Below are 17,469 nucleotides of genomic sequence, written 5' to 3' on the forward strand. Positions count from 1 at the left end.
AGTAAGAGTTACTTATGAAAGTACAAAAGCACAGCACAAATGAAGGTTTCGTGAAATCTTTTTATCTCCATTTTATAGAGTAGGTAATCTTCACAATATTATACCATACTGCAAGTTTACACAATAACATATATTAATAAAACATTATTAATAAAGTTTTTATGGACATATGATTTAAATCCTGGGTATTGTATAATATACACGGATCAGCCACAACATTAAAACCACTGACAAGTGAAGTGAATAACATTGATCGCCTTGTTACAATGGCATCTGTTATTGGGTGGGATATATTAGGCAGCAAGTGAATAGTCCGTTCTTAAGGTTGATGTGTTGGAAACAGGAAAAATGGGCAAGTGCAAGGACAGGATCTCCAGAACGGCAGGACTTGTGGGATGTTTCCAGTATGCAGTGGTTAGTACCTCCAAAAGTGATCCAAAGAAGGACAACCGGTGAACCGGAGACAGGGTCATGGGTGCCCACTGTTCTTTGCTGCACGTGGGGAGTGAAGGCTAGTCAATCTGGTCCAATTCTATAGAAGAGCTACTGTTGCACAATTTGCTGAAAAAGTTAACGCTGGCTATGATAGAAAGGTGTCTGAACACTTAGGGCTAGATTTACTAAGCTGCGTGTTTGAAAAAGTGGGGATGTTGCCTATAGCAACCAATCAGATTCTAATTATTTTGTAGAAGGTACTAAATAAATGAAAGCTAGAATGTGATTGGTTGCTATAGGCAACATCCCCACTTTTTCAAACACGCAGCTTAGTAAATCTAGCCCTTAGAGTGCCCATGACCCCTGTCCACAATGGGCATGTGAGCGCCAGAACTGGACCATGGAGCAATGGAAGAAGGTGGCCTGGTTTGATGAATCACGTTTTCTTTTAAATTATGTGGACAGCTGGGTGCATGTGCTTCGTTTACCTGGGGAAGAGAGAGCACCAAGTTGCACTGTGGGAAGAAGGCAAGCCGCGGAGGCAATGTGTTTGGTCTAAGTAATGGGGTGCTGGAATTCATGTGGATGTTACTTTGACACATACCATCTTCCAAAAAATTGTTGCAGACCAAGTACACCCATCCATGGCAACTGTATTCCCTGATGGCAGTAGCCTCTTTCAGCCATATAATATGCCCAATCACACTACAAAAATTGTTAAGGAATGGTTTGAGAAACATGACAAAGAGTTCAAGGTGTTGACTTTGCCTACAAATTCCCCAGATCTCAATTGGATAAAGCATCTGTGGTATGTGCTGGATAAACAATTTTGAGTCATGGAGGCCCAATTTCACAACTTCTAGGACTTAAAGGATCTGCTGCTAACTATCTTGGTAGAAAATATCACAGGACACCATCAGAGGTCTTGTAGAGTCCATGTCTCGACGGGTCAGAACTGTTTTGGTGGCACGAGTGGTACCTACACAATATAGCCAAGTGGTTTTAATGTTGTGACTGATCGGTGTGTATATATACACACCCTTTTTCCAAACAATCTTATTTCAAGTCTCTTCCCAAATCTCTTGTCTCCTCTTGTCTCAGTCCTCCAACCCCTGTCGTCTTTTTGCTACTTTCAATTCCTTCCTCCCACTCACTTTGCTTTTGATTTTGCCTCCCATTTCATATCTAAACTTTACTCCATCCATCAGGATATTGCCTCCCATCTGGCTCCTTTTGACCTCTCTTCCCCTCTCGCTTGACCACCCTGCCACCTTCTCACCCATGTGGTCCATTCTCCCCCTCACCTGCCCCCTTGACTATATCCCCTACTGCATTCTTTGCTGCCTATCCATGAATGCCTGTTGCCATCTTGCCCATCTCTTCAACCTGTCCTTTGATTCAGGCACCTTCCCATCATAGTTCAAGCATGCCCTTGTCTCTTCCATCCTCCAAAAACCATCCTTGTCCTGAACTCCCAATCCAGCTACGCCCCATCTCTCTCTTTCAGTTTGCTTTAAAGCTTCTTGAGCGGATTGTCTACAACCTTCTTTCCTTCCTTTCCCTCATTGCCAAGCTTCAATCCAGTTTTCGTCCCTTCCATCCTTTTGGGTCTGCTGCTTTTGACACAGTGGACCATCCTCTCCTCCTGCAAATTTTACACTCCTTTGGCCTACGTGACACTGTTCTCGTCTGGCTGATTTCATACCTTTCAAACAATTCATTCTCCATATCTACCTCTTCTCTCTTACACTACCTGTCTTTGTCACGAGGGGTCTGTTCTTGGTCCCCTTTTTTTCACCCTTTTACATTTTTTCCCTTGATGATCTAATTAAGTCTTACGGTTTCCAGTATTATCTGTCGATGATCTGTCGATGATGCCCAAATCTACATATCCTCTCCTGACCTCTTCCCCCTTCTCTCCTGTTCCTTCAGCTGCAATCTCTTCTTGGATGCCGCACTACGTTAAATTGAACATATCTCATTGTGTTCTCACTCCCCACCATCCCCAAGTTTGCTCACCTCCTCTCATCTATCTTTTGACAATTTTGCATTATCCTCTGTCCAACAAGTTCATTGTCTAGGAGTTATCCTCGACTTTCCCCTCTACTTCACTCCCCATATTCAATCCCTCTCCCAATCTTGCCGTTTCCACTTCTGGAATATTTCCAGGATTAGACACTTTCTCACTTGGAGGCAACTAAGACCATAATCCACTCTTGTTGCTTGTCATCTCTTGTCTGTACTATTGCAACCTTCTCTAACTGGTCTCCCTTTCTCCTGCCTCTCCCCACTCCAATCCATCCTCAACACTGCTGCCTGTCATAATTTTTCTTTCTCCCTGCTCTACATCTGCTTCCTTTCTCTGTCAATCAAGTCTGGTTCCAATTTCTTACCCTCCCCTATAAAGCCGTAATCCAAAAATCTCCCCCTTACGTCTTCATCCCCCTAGCCCTCCACACTCCGTTGTGCCCTCTTTGTTCTGCCATTGACCATTGCCTCTACTCACACTCTTGTCTCCAAGACTTCTCCCGTGCTGCTCTCCTCCACTGGAACTCGCTCCCTCTGACCAATTTAGGCTCTCTACCTCCCTTCAAAGATTCAGGCTCTTAAAACCCACTTTTCGATAAAGCCTATCAGCTTACCTCTTAACTCATCTGTACATCCCTTGTCTCAACCTCTGTTACCTCCCTTTCGTCTGCCCCTCCTTTTTAGGTTCTAAAATTTCACAAGCAGGATCCTCTTCCCACGTGTCCTCTATTCCCCACTTTCGTTACCACCAGCATGCCTATGTCCGCCTTCCTTTTCTCAATAAACGATTCTGATCCTGTTTGCCACGCTCACTCTATTGGGTACAGGCTCTGCTAGTGCTGTCTTGCTCCCTTTTATTTCCCCTTTTTTCTTGCCTCCTATTTTAGGGAGAGCTTATTCCCCCTCTTGCCTCCTCTGTGCTGGTTATATTGATCTGCCTATATTCTAGTGCTTTGCCTCTATTTATTTATTTTTTGTACAGTTTTTGCCTTTAATGTTATGCTCTGTGGATATATTTACAAACACACTTAAGTTTTCCCTTACTAGAAATATATTTAAAAAAATAATAATAATAAAAAATATTATTATTTTTACATAGTCTATACAAACAATTGCTTATCTGTTGCCAGAAGAGCAGGGCCTGATTTAAGGGTTCTGGCCGCCCTAGGCTAATACACCTGTAGCGCCTCTCCCTCCCATCCCCAGTCATTGCTGGAAAATACACCTGAATTTTCCTTTAAACAAATTTAGACAGATGTTCTTACCTGTTCTTGCTTGTTCTTGCAGCCTTGTTGTTGTTTAGCTATCTTCTGGAAAGTTGTGATCCTGTTATGAAAATGTGCAAATATTACAAACCCTCAATCATTAAGCTCTTCAGAGAGCCTCCTCAAGAACACCATACAATGCAGAGATCACACCCCCCTCCCCCCCCCCCACCCCCACACAAGCTGCCAATTCATGACTCCCCTGCACACTGCCCCCCCCCCCTTTAAAACACGCACGCTGTCTCCCCTGTCTGCATAAACAAAAATCTACTTACCTGTCTTTTTCTCTTCTGTCGGCAGTGAGCTCCTCTCATTGCAGCTCCTCCCCGACTCAGTTGGGACGCGATGATGACATCACGTTCATCCCTATGCTTTCAATGGATCTTTTACTTGTGGGCGATGGCACCGTTTTGTGCAAAAAAATAAATAAATGGGTACTTTAAAAATTGAATTGAATATAGGGTAAAGTTAACCCGCTCTAAAATGAGTGAAAACCGCGTGAAAATGACAGCGCGGTATAAAAAAACCTGCAGTTAATTGAATCCCCTCTCCCCATAGACCATTTACTGAGAATAACATTCAGTATGCAGAAAATCTGAGACTATTAACATTTTTCCAGAACATCCGTTACAGGTGCATTAACTTTTACCTTATAGGGTGTCTCCATTACTGACTGCGTTATACAAGCTGCAGCCATGTTTCTACAGACCAACATGCAGTGAGGCTATTTTAAATAGCTCACCCACTGTGGTATCTACATTTGAGTCAACTTTGTTTGAAAATTTCTCACCAAGTTGTGAGTTGGATCGCAGTGGGGAGAAGTGTTGGTGTAACAGGCTACCCCTATACTGACCCACTTTGACCACTGGTTATAAGTTAGCATGTCTTGAACAGGATAATGTGCAGTGTTGATTACACATGCTGATGGACACCAGACACTTACTTACTGAAATTACCCGTGGAGTCTTGAATACAGTGCATTTATACTTGACAATAGTTAAAATTAAATGCATTTAATAGGCCTAATTTTTACAAATGTGAAATAGTGATATTGGGCAAAATAAATGGAATTTAGCAAAATTTAATTGAAAGAGCCTGTGAAATATTTAACTATATTTGATTTAACTACATCTAATAATTAAAAGTTGTATTTAGAGTGACTACAACACATTTATTACAACAATTTTCATATTGTATATTCTGAGGGAAGAATGGAGCCGGTCACAAAAAGTCAGTGCTTCTCTTCCGTTGGGAGGTTTGTAAACTGCCCATAGAAGTGGTTGTTTTGCTCAGGTAGGTGCTAGGTGAAAGATGCATTATGAATTTACTGAAAAAGCAGAGCCTGGGAAGATGGGTAACACGGGTCTGTCAATTCATTACGGTGGCTTAGTAGTTAGCACTTCTGCCCCACAGCACTGGGGTCATGAGTTCGATTCTCAACCATGGCCTTATCTTTGTGGCGTTTGTGTGTTCTCCACATGTTTGCGTGGGGTTCCTCTGGGGGCTCCGGTTTTCTTCCACACTCCTAAAACATACTAGTAGGTTGGGTCGGCAGTTATACCGACCCATTGGAAGTCCTCCACTCCCCCGTCCATCAAGGAGTGGTTCCAGAAAATAGAATTTTATAGATCGATGGATGAATTTAACATTCTTTTCAGCAGATAAATTTGCAGATTATTATGTCACTTGGTGTCTCTGGCTTGCATTCCTAGATGAAGGGAAACTAACATCCTTGACAAGTTCAGTTCCCATTTCCACAACCTTTAATGTTTCATGTTTACCACTATCATAATCACGAACACAATGAGGTTGCTCCTTCTCTCCCTACCTAATCCTCCCTTCCTCTCTTCTTCTCCTCATCGGACTTCGTCCGACTGGAGCGGTCTTATTTCTTCACCTATTATTTCCCTTTATTTCTCTTACTTTCTATTTTTCTTGGTTAAAATTATATACTTGAGAGTTTCTGTAGAAAATCATAGATTTTTCTAATGTTTTGTTCAATTTGTCTATGATGATTCAATCCATTGTTAACGGTTTTGTACACTTCATAAAGAAATAATGTATGAGGTACAAAGCAGATATATTGGATACAACATAATGCTGGACTTGATATTGGACTGGCAGTGTATTTGGATTGAGGGGAACATGAGGGGAAAATTGCCTGTCCAGATCATAGATTGTTAGGGTTGGCCAGTGCTTGGGTGTTTTCTCAGCAGCTGATTAGGGGATATGTGGGTATATTTCAATTACTCACCCAACCTCAGAGGTTGATGCCACTTAATTTTATTGACAACAGGTGATTTACATGTCAATACAGCAGTGGCACAAGCTTAACTGACAAACCATTGGTTTCTACTTCCCTTAACTGGCCAATAAAACACTGCACCTGCTAACTGTCCAGCTGGACATGTCCATGTGACTCTCCTCTCTAACTCCACTATAATACCCACTGCACTATATACATTAAAACACACCTGCCACAATTTATATGCTTTTGTCATTTGGTCATCTTGTGGTAAGTTCTCCGCCATAACAGCCAGTGTAGAAATGTCTTATCTTTCTGTGCTAAAAGATTTAAATATTACTAATGTTTTGTTTTTTTGTTTTGGTTTTTCCTAATAAACTCTTTTTATTTCCCACAGGGCACCAATGCCTCAACATTGGAAAAAGAGATCGGCCCAGAGCAATTTCCTGTAAATGAACATTATTTTGGTTTGGTCAATGTAAGTTTTTATTATTTCCTGTTCTTGTCCCACTGCTACATCACTGCATTGTTCTGTATTTCTCTGTGGCCTCCATATTGATGCTTCCAGTCTTATTGTAATATTGCACTTTTATTGCTTTCTTTTAAATCTCTCTCCTATCTTGGATGCTGACCAATTGGTACAATGAGGTAAATCTGCAAACAACCATATTTGGCCACATACAGGGCAGCTACATCATTTATTTGTTTTTTTTTTTAAATACAGATTTGTCAGAACTTATGAATTGTTACACAAAAGGGATGTCTTATATTATGAAAAATATGTTGACTTTTATTGTATAGTGTCATATTTGGTTTTAGGCTAATGGTAAATGAAATCCAAATGCAGAGAGGGTGGATACTACAGAACTTGCAGCATTGTAGTACTTGGCACTTGTGTTGTGCTTTTTGGAGCATAGAACAGGGTGTTATCAAGAATTCTTTCAGTTACATAAACATATATTTAATTACCTATGCATGTGTTTTCTATAACTAGAGGACTTAAGGTTTTCCCACCACTTCCCTTCACTAGTACGTTAGTGAAACATCTACTAGTTCTCTAATGTTGCTGCCCCCAGTAGTCTCAGAGCTGAAGGAGAGACACATTGGTTTACATATTGGGCAACTCCTGATCTGAGTAGTATTCAACCAGTCATTTGAAGTCGGTGTATCGTACATAGATCAGCGGGGTTTTGCTAAGTCTGTTAAGGGCAAAATTGCCCTTTTTTAAAAAAAAAAGAGCGTCCATATACTTAAAAAGACTTACTGGACAAGAGTAAGAATGATTCTAAACAACTAGCTGTCTCCTGTATTGTGCAATGACATAAGTGTGCGATAGCTTTTCTGCTACTTGCATAAATGGTGATGCACAACAAATAAATACACAGCTTAAAGTGAGGCTTTGAGGGAGTAACTATGGGCTGTTTATAAAGTTGTCTTTTTAGCAGGAGCTCTGTAATACAGTAACAGCTCAATCAGTTATCACGCTTCAGTATTAACTTTCGAGGTAATGATTAAATATTTATTGGTTTCAACAGATTCGGGAAAACCTAGTAACTTACCTCAAAAACTCACCAGTTCTTTTAAGTGTCAGGGTATCAAGCCTGAATACTAAAGTTTTACTGGCATAGTTTCCTTTTAGGCTTGCGACACACACGTGCTGTGAGTGTTCGTGGATCTCAGCCCTCTGAAACCCGGTAATTACGCTCTGTATTTACCTTCACATAGCAGGTGGTGTACACGCTGGGCTTGTGGTATACTGGAGCTAGTATGCTAGGACCACTACAATAACACTGGCCGCTGCATGATGGAAAATAGTGTTTGTAAGTCCCAGGTTTCTAATATTAAAACATGCTGACACTTAAAGTGCCCGTGTGTCACTAGAGTTACCGGAGAGTGGGTAAAATATGGGTATACAAAATAAATGCGGACGTGAAAACAAAAGGTGGGAGGGCCCTGCTTATATTCTAATTGCTAGAGCGCATGATTCGGAGTGGAAATTGTGACCGTTGTGAGAGCACTTTACTGTGGGTAGTATAGGTGGGAATAGGGCAAGTTCAAATAAAAATATTGGTTTTTTTTTAGAGAGTGTTAAAGATTTAAAGTCGGTGGAAGAGTCTGGTCATAAGTGGTTCTGCTTCCAGTAGTAATTTAAGTTGAATTCTAGATAACACAAAAAGCCAGTGTAGGGATTTGGAAAGTGGTGTGAGCATGGAATATCAGTCAGATCACTAAAAGCCAGGTACTGCTGATTCCTGCTCAGGCTAGCAGAACATTAAAGCAGAACTGGCACCTGCACACTAAGGGCCTGAGTCATTAAGGAAAGTAAGGCAAAAGGGAGTACATTTGATTGTGGACAAACCATGTTACAATGCAAGGAGTGCAAATTTAGTTTATTTTGTACATAAGTTAAATACTGTCTGCTTTTTCATCTAGCACACAAATACTTGATACATTTTTATTTTTACACTGGAATATAAAGTTGAACTAGGACATGCCCTACCCCAACTATAAATCTGTCCCCGCATTTTAAATTTACCTCCCCCCTCCAATGCAACATGGTTTTGTCCAGGAGCAAAGTTACTCCCTTTTTTGGCTTTGCTCTCCTTAATGACTCTGGTCTTAAATGTATGCTGTATCGGAAATCTAACAATGAACATGTATTACAACCATAGGTGCCAGCTCTGTGGGTACTTTGTGCTGCTGCCACCATCCATGTCCAAAAAGGCAAAGGCAATTGCTATAATTTATTGTATATTTACCTTTTTTAAATGTCTGCATAAAGATTTAGTAGTAACTGCCTTTCTCCATTAGATTGTAAGCACTCTTATTTTCATGTCTGCACCTTCTATGTTTCCCTGTTTTATACGTGCGATGCTTTCCACACACTCTGCGGCGCTGTGTAGCTGTGCGGCAATTTACAATACAACAATAATAATATTATTCTTGCTAGGTATGACCTATTTCAGATGATAAATTAAACAAATGTGTGCACTCTGAACAAATATGATTAACCCACTAGACTCCCTGGCGCTGCTCCAGGATCATCTTCATAGAACATGTCAACAATGATGTAGAGAGTGTGGACAGTACTAGCTGTCTGATCCCGATTTCAAATGAAGATAGTTATAGATACACATACATAGTAGTTTTTATTTATATTTTTTATTTTATATTGTAATATTTATTTATTTATTTTTTTTTGGAACAACTTACAAAAAACAAATAGTATGAACTGGAAGCAGCATTGTCAGAAAACGTCACCAGCAAACGCTTAGCATGTTACCCCAGCTTTTGACTTTAAGCCCATTTAGAGATCAGAACCATGAAATCCGTAGAACAGGTGGTGGTGATGTAATCTGTAAGTGGTAATGTTTCTTTTCCTTGTTTCCTATGCTGATTATATCATGTGTTATATAACAATCCCCCCCTTGTCTTTTTACTGTGTTCATCTGGTACTGGCTGTTTCTCCTCTCTTATTACAGTCCTATAATTGCATGACATTGTTGCTGACTTGGTTTGTGAGATTATCCTGTTGTATAAAATGTACAACTGAATTTAATTCTAAGGACTGAAAATGTGGAGTGTTCTCACTGCGCTATAAATAGGAGACCTAAAAATAACCTCAATGGCTTCTTTCCGGTCCATGCACATTACTGTTGCCATGTTAAACATCTTCTCTAATGATTTAATCGGAATACAGTGTTCAGATTTAGTTCCCTCAAGCCCTTATTACAGACATGTATTACATGAAGATAATACATAACATACGTTTAAGGGTTTGGAATCCACAGGTTTATTCCAGGTTGTTAATGTTATTTCTTAATCACAATAACTATATAGAACAGCACGGTGGCCACATTATAATGCTCAAGCGTTAGCACATTGGTCTCTATGGGGGGGCACTTATTGCCAAAAGTAACATGGCCTGCGCTCTATTACCGTTAGTACGCTTATTTTTAATGCAGATTTTTATTATTTTTTTATTATATTTTTTTACTCGGAGCTGTAAGCAGAAATACGGGCTAAAATTACCGTATCAACTGTAATAGAGTGCAGGTCGCCTTACTTTCGGCAGTAACACAACCAACTGAATTCTCCCCCAATATATTTAAAAGAAAAAAAAAAAGCTGCTTAATCTAGAAATATTATGAAAACTTTGATTTTTTTTTTTTTTTTCTATTACTGTTTTGATTTTCTTGTATTAAGTTGTGCAAAATGTATCCAATTTGTTTATCCAAAAATGTCCATACAGAAGCATCACTCTCATAGCTTGGTTATATGCCCTTTCTTGCTAAATATGTCCAGTACGTGTGATAACTGCACAGCAGCATCCACTTCTATTCTGTTTGTGTCCTTCATCACAAGTTAAAAAAAACTGACCACTCGTGAAGGAGCTTCCAACAGTCCTCTAAAGAGTGTTTTTTTTTTTTTTACTTTTGCTCCATCAAGTTTGCTTTTTATTTTACTTTCCAGTTGATTTTTGGCATCACTTTTTAATCTGATTCTTTTTAGATCTCTTTATTATTTCTAACTGTTTTTCTGTCTTTCTACTTCCAGTTTGGCAACACTTGCTACTGCAACTCTGTTCTACAAGCACTTTATTTTTGTCGCCCGTTTCGGGAAAAAGTATTGGCATACAAGGTCCAGCCACGGAAGAAGGAAAGCTTGCTCACATGTCTGGCAGATCTGTTTAACAGTATTGCCACACAAAAGAAGAAAGTGGGGGTTATACCGCCCAAGAAATTCATCTCCAGATTGAGGAAAGAAAATGGTATGCAAGAAAGGCCAAACCATACTAATGGTTTGGTTCACATCGAATGCACAGTAATCGCCAACATTTTTTATTTTAGAATTGGTTTTCTGCTATTCACCTGTAATTATCTCAGAAATAAATGTAGGCTACATTAAACACCCCTTTATTTAATAAAATCAATTTTAAAAAGGCAAAAATAAACCACACTGCATCTGCCTTCCAGGTTTCCTATTACTTTGGCCCTGAGAAACTGACGTGATGCAGGCATGATACAGGGGGTCACCGGAGCATTAATAGGGCAGAAAGAATTGTTTACAATCCATTTTAAAGCCTGAACATTATTCCCAGTGGTCCCAGACTGCCTTATAATAAGGCAGAGTATCTTCAGTCATGCATGTTTTTGTTTATTGGGTCTGAGTGCCAGCTGGATGCCATCATCCACTTTACAGCCAGTAGGATATAGATAAATACATTTCTGTACATACTTATTTCCACCTCTTATGGTTTTGTTAAGAAAAGCTGACTAGGCGGTTTTCCATATTGACTGCCCTGTAGGAGAAACTTGAATGTAGCCCTCCAAACGTTTTTCCAAAGTTGAATCCATCTTATTTGCTGCCCTTCAACCTAATAGAATCTTCATTTGTGTAGCTAACCCCTGTTTTTTCCTTATATTGTCATTTCTACCGACCCGTAGTCCTTTATTAAAGTGCCACCTGTCTTTTATTTGTAAGCTGATGCAATATCCACAATAATGTCATTCGCTGGGAACAATTGACACTACTGAGGAATAAATTGCTAGGTTTTAGTGCATATTTGTTTAGCAGTGTGATATTACATGACAAAGGGCATATAAGGTAGACAAGTAGGAGGTAGTTAAGACCCTGCTTGTAAGAGCTTACAATGTAATGGTATTGTGGTATTCTCACAAATACAAGCTCAACTGTGTGCAGGTGATAGGTGCACTTTAAATGAATCCTAGTGTTTGCTCCCTTGCTATACATTTGAAAAAAATCTTATAAATGTATGCAGTGGTGGAAGTGGACTGATATGTCATACCGCCACATTTACTTCTGCTTCTATTCACTTACATTGTCCATGCCTCCACTTCGACCACTGAATATATGATATTAAATTGTGTGGATTCCTACATTTCATAAACCACCACCACCCTCTTGTGGAGAAATGTATGTAATTCTGTTAGGAAATAATACTATTTGTACCTGTATTGGATCTTAAATCTGTGTAATTAACCATGTGGAAAAGAGGAGCTGAAAGAGTAAGATGGAAAATGGTCATTAATGGTATTTGCAGGGAGTAAATAGAAAACCTATTGCAGTGTAAAATAAAAGATCTCAGAATGGTTGGGAGAGGAGAGCAGGAACACTATATAACCATAAATCCAACATGTATTAGTGAACCTAAAATTTACTGCACAATTCAATTAAATCTTCCCAGAAACAAAGTTAATTTATTCTGTGATGGATGTGGGAGATCTCCATTTATTATATAGATATATATTCGCTATGTCAGAAATTAGGGGAATTAGAACACAACCAGAGAAGAGGCATGCTGGCACTCACACCAGGGGATAAATTTATTAATCTGCAAGTTTCTGGCAGGTTTGAAAGCTGGGGATGTTGCCTATAGCAACCCATTAGATTCTAGCTGTCATTTAGTACATTCTACAAAATAACTAGAATCTGGCCGCTATAGACAACATCTTCACATTTCAAACCCACTGGAAACTCGCAGCTTGATAAATTTACCCCCGGATGTTCATTACTGGGTGCTCTTTGGAAGCTTTGTATACAGTTTACAGAATAGCATTATTCTCCTACATCTCCTCTTTTCTACATACTAGTCAATTGCCAAGATCTATTAAAAAAGTATCTTATGGTTTTTATAATGTATACATCTTGAAGATGAAGGAAAATTATTTCTAAAAACAAATATAAAAGGGTAGGGTTTGGTGACCAAGGGCACTATAATTTAGCTATAGCTGACATAACCAGGAGGTGTCATTCCTGACACAGGATGTGAATAAATATCACTGTGAATTTTAATCAATTCATTACGTAGAATTGGACTGTAAATCGTTGGTTTTGTTTCATTGACTCGTGCAGAACTGTTTGATAACTACATGCAACAAGATGCCCATGAGTTCCTAAACTACCTTCTCAACACTATTGCCGACCTGCTGCAGGAAGAGAAGAAGCAGGAGAACCAGAATGGCAAGCTGCAGAATGGGAGCTTAGAACTCCCGGAACCAGATAAGCCTGACCTCACCTGGGTTCACGAGATCTTCCAGGGAACCCTAACCAATGAAACCAGATGTCTTAACTGTGAGACTGTGAGTTGCACAGACTGCATGAAGAACTAGTTTTAAATGTTCATGTTATCAGGTTTCTAATACATAAATTGTAATCTATTAGGACCTATTTCTGTAACAGCTGTTGTCAGACCGTTATCTATTTGGATCCACAAATATAGACTATGCTAAGTGGCACATTTTACAATCTCAAACTGGAAAGGAGTGGATTGTCAAAGTACTTTGCTACACAGTTTCTCTCTTTTTGGTTCCATAGTATAAAAGGCTGTACTGAGCAGGACTAAATGACTATAGCATTGCCAAAACAGGTGGGAGATATGGGATGTGGTGTTTACATTATAATACAGTGCAATAGGGTATGAAGGATATTTAAGGGCTTTGTGGTAATGGAGTCCTGTGTCACAGGAGCTGACATATAGTGCAGCAATTTCCACTGTGGAATCTTCTTCTCCTAGGAGGATAACAGTTACCTCTGTTCCTCCATGGAGCCCCAGTCTGGGATGTGAGCTGAGATTCTATGGAAGCGAGTGTCCCTTACTTTAGAGTATTTCATTCATTGTAGCGGGAAAATAGTCTTATCCTCCAGAACTCTGCTGTGCTGTTGCATTCTATTTTTCCTTGGCCTATATTTCTTTCCTTGTTACAGTTTCCTGGCTATGGGCTCTGTATCTCTGTTGCTCTCACTGGCTTTTCCCTCTCATTATTTCACAAACTACAGATGGTAGCACTTAGACCCCATCTTTTAATATTTAAGGTGAAACTGCGATTTTGACATTTTTAAGGGTTTAATTATGGGTTTGTTTTGTGTATTATGAACATGAGCTTTCTAAATCTCCTTTTCGGTCTTCTCTTTAAAACTATACTAGATCGAGAGTCCTAAAGAACAGATATATCAAGATTGCACAATACAAGTAGTTTTTAATTTTGTTTACAGTGTTACACATTGTGAGTGTTATGGTTATTTAAATATTTAAACCATTTAAAATATATAAGTGCTGAAAATACCTCTTACTAAGATTTAGGAACTGGTGTATGGTTTATTAGAGTGTATGTAAGCTTCATTTGGGACTAGTAGCGCTATTAGAAATTCAATTTTCAGCATTGATTTAAGAATGTTGTCATGTCTGATAGGTGGTTTGTTGAAAACTATCTTCTTGATGAAGCCACGCAGGTATTTGATTAAGATCATTTGGGGCACACATTTCATGCTGCTTTGGACAAGCACATAATAAGGGTGTCGCTACCCATGCTAAAATCTTGGCAGAATGACCTGTGTTGTACAGAACATTCATAGAACCCCAATAAACCCCTTACTAACAGTCTGTTACTGTTTTATATATAGGGGCATTGTACTGAAAACATTCTATATGCTGCATTTTAAGCTCATTGTTACTATCGCATATAAAAGGTGGTTTGTGCATAATAGTGGTTTGCTACTTCCAAGGAAATCTATACCAATATTTTTGTACCTTTTTGGTGATGCTGTTGTATTGTAATTTATGAATATTTTATTTTACTTTGACGGAACACAAAAAACAAGGCTACTCTTATGATTCTCTGCATAACTTAAGTTTTACTGAACATTTTTAAAATGGCAAAGTGAGAAATAACCCTATTTGTGAAGAGCATAATTGTTTCCATTTATTCTATATTAAGAGTACATTGTTTTTTCCTTGTTTTATTCATGGTAACACTGTGTTTTATTCTCAAGGTTAGTAGCAAAGATGAAGATTTCTTGGATCTCTCGGTAGACGTGGAACAAAATACTTCCATTACACACTGCTTAAGGTGAGTCACAAGCCAGGCTGCTCAATTTCTTAATTGTTCACAGAATTTACTTGAGCTGTTTTAAATTGGATTCTTTTTTTAATGAAAGTCCCTGTTCTCTGTATACCAACTTACTTTGTAAAACAATAAACATGTGTAATTATAATCTGATGATTTTCTAGACTGTCAGTCATGCCTGAAGCTCCACATCCAATATAGGTTACCAGTGTGTCTTGTCAGGTTTATTTTGGGTTGTTTGGAAGCAAGCATTGTCAATAATGGTGCCTCTGGGTTTTGAGGGTATCCACCCTCTTTGTCTGGAATATAAAAACTGTAAAGGATGGGTTCCTTTTCCATATAAATAGTGGTACAAAATAATAAAAAAAAAAAGTATATTTAAACCCTGGGGTCTGCAGCGTCATCTAATCTATACTTTGGTGTTTCATATCCACTAGAGTCTACAATGAAAATGTCAAAAATATCCTCTGTACAGCATTGCGGAATTGATGGTGCTATATAAATAAATGGTGATGATGATTGCTGATCAAGCAGTGTACACACTGTCCAATGCTCTGCTCTAGCATGGAAACGATGCAACAATTTCATTTCTGTGCAGTTGTCCTGCCTCCATTCTATGTGTGATGGCACAATGCCCACACAGCGCCACAAACTTCTCGTACATTGGGATGAACTTTAGGCCAAGTATTACGTGGATTGTTGTTGTTGTTTATTTATGTGTCATTCATATTACACAGCACTGCACAGAAAATATGGAGACATTCACATCGGTCCCTGCCCCATTGGAGCTTATATTCAAACTCCCTAACACACACACACGCTTACCACTGAGCTACCACACTGCCCAATATGTTACTTCACTGTCTCTTTGAATATTCTCTCAGTATTTATAATTGTGCCTTTAAGATATTAAATATGGCAGTTGATACGTAAGGGACAGCCATGCCATAATTAGTTGTTCGTCATTGTGATTTAGAGAGACTGGTTTAAGACAGTCAATGTATGTGTAGTGTTTTTATTTTCATTTTTAACCCCCACCTCCTCCCTGACATTTTCTTGGTGCAGTCATACCCAGGTATGATGTTCCCACTACTTCCGGTAACCCACAAGTAGTACTTATGGGGGTTGCTTGTTTTTTGTGTTCATTATTGTTTCTCTTGTGGTGGCAGCCATAATGCACAGTGGTGATTTTAATCATGTGTTTTAATATTTGTTCCTTTAATAAAAAGGATGGGGACTAGTTATGCAGTTTATGTGCTGTCTATTGCTTCCTTTGTTGATGTTATTTCTTCAATCATGATAAAGCCTCAGTGAAAGATGATACTCCCTATTGTGTTTTGTTTCTATTACAGTGACCATTCATTTGCTTGTCTGTACAATTATATTACTAATGTATTAGTTTTTCTAATTGGCTCCTATTTATTCTTATCAATTTGTCTTTTGCGTTTTGCTCTAGCTCACCTTTTACTGTGGGCGTTATATTTGATGTATCTACTGCATGACAGTTGGCTGCCGCCCCCTCCTTCCATTTGCAGAAAGCTCCCAGCAACAACTTTTCTCCTCCAGCCGAATTGTAGAGTTTCTCACACTCAAATTCCTCCCTTCTACTCCATGCTGATGTGTGTGTGTGTGTGTGTGTATGTATGTATATATATATATATATATATATATATATATATATATATATATATATATATATTATGTGTGTGTATGTATCTGACTGTGTTGTTCACAAAAATCACTCCCTGGCGGTGTGTACTCTACTCAGTTGTGTACTCATTTGTCATTTGCGGAAAAAATGTAACATTTTGTGTTCATCGGTATGGATCATGATCAGTTTACAGAAGAGCAGGAGCACCAGCCAGCTGTTGGCACCAGTCCTGATGATACTAGTCCTTCAACATCATCTACTAAAGCCTATGCTCATGGGCATAGTGGGTTTAAGTCAAGGAAACGTAAATCCAAAAAAACAAGCTTTTACATTGGTAAAGAAGAAAACACCTTTAATAAAGGGAAAGTTTACTGCAGCAAAAACATAAAATTGCCAACATGCCATTCTACACACACAGTGGCAAGGAAAGATTCATGCAATGAGCTCCTGGTGAACAAGCTGACAGCTCAAGTGATAACATGACATGACGACGTCTCCTCCTTCAGTTTCTCAGGCAACTGCTGCTAGGAAAAAACGTAACCTTCCCAGAAGACCCAATGGTGATGCAGATGAGTCGGCACAAAATTTTGACGTCTGGTTTAAAAGAAATGTCCAAAATACGTAACCCCTTTGCCGTAACTCCACTTTATCGTACGATCAACATCCAAAGAATGGTAGAGGATTATTTTAATGACTGCGTACAAATAGACACGTCACAGTCCCTTTACATACTGGGAGGAAAAAAAGGCAATTTGGAGACCCATGTACAAACTCTCATTGCACTACCTAAGCTACCGACTATTCAGTGTGTACTCAAAGGGGCATATTCAATTAGCTTTTGGATTCGCGGTAACGCGCCGGAACAGCCGTGAAACGTAATACACGGTACCGCAATAACGTGGATTTTCGTTCGCAGCCCATAGGGTTGCGAACGAAAATCCGCGTTAATGCGGTACCGTAATACCCGCAAGAACGCGC

General features: G+C 39.1%; 1 protein-coding gene across 1 annotated transcript in view; it reads left to right on the plus strand.

Moving 5' to 3' along the window:
• Positions 1–17,469, plus strand: part of LOC142100693 (ubiquitin carboxyl-terminal hydrolase 12-like) — a 52,441-nt gene that overhangs the window by 22,111 nt on the left and 12,861 nt on the right. The window contains exons 2-5 of the mRNA XM_075184421.1: positions 6,371–6,451; positions 10,531–10,744; positions 12,850–13,076; positions 14,767–14,843. Of these exons, the coding sequence (XP_075040522.1) occupies positions 6,371–6,451; positions 10,531–10,744; positions 12,850–13,076; positions 14,767–14,843 (599 nt within the window). The remainder of the gene's footprint in view (positions 1–6,370; positions 6,452–10,530; positions 10,745–12,849; positions 13,077–14,766; positions 14,844–17,469) is intronic.

The sequence above is a fragment of the Mixophyes fleayi genome, chromosome 9 (genome assembly GCF_038048845.1).
Source record: "Mixophyes fleayi isolate aMixFle1 chromosome 9, aMixFle1.hap1, whole genome shotgun sequence".
In the NCBI taxonomy this organism is placed as follows: Eukaryota; Metazoa; Chordata; class Amphibia; order Anura; family Limnodynastidae; genus Mixophyes; species Mixophyes fleayi.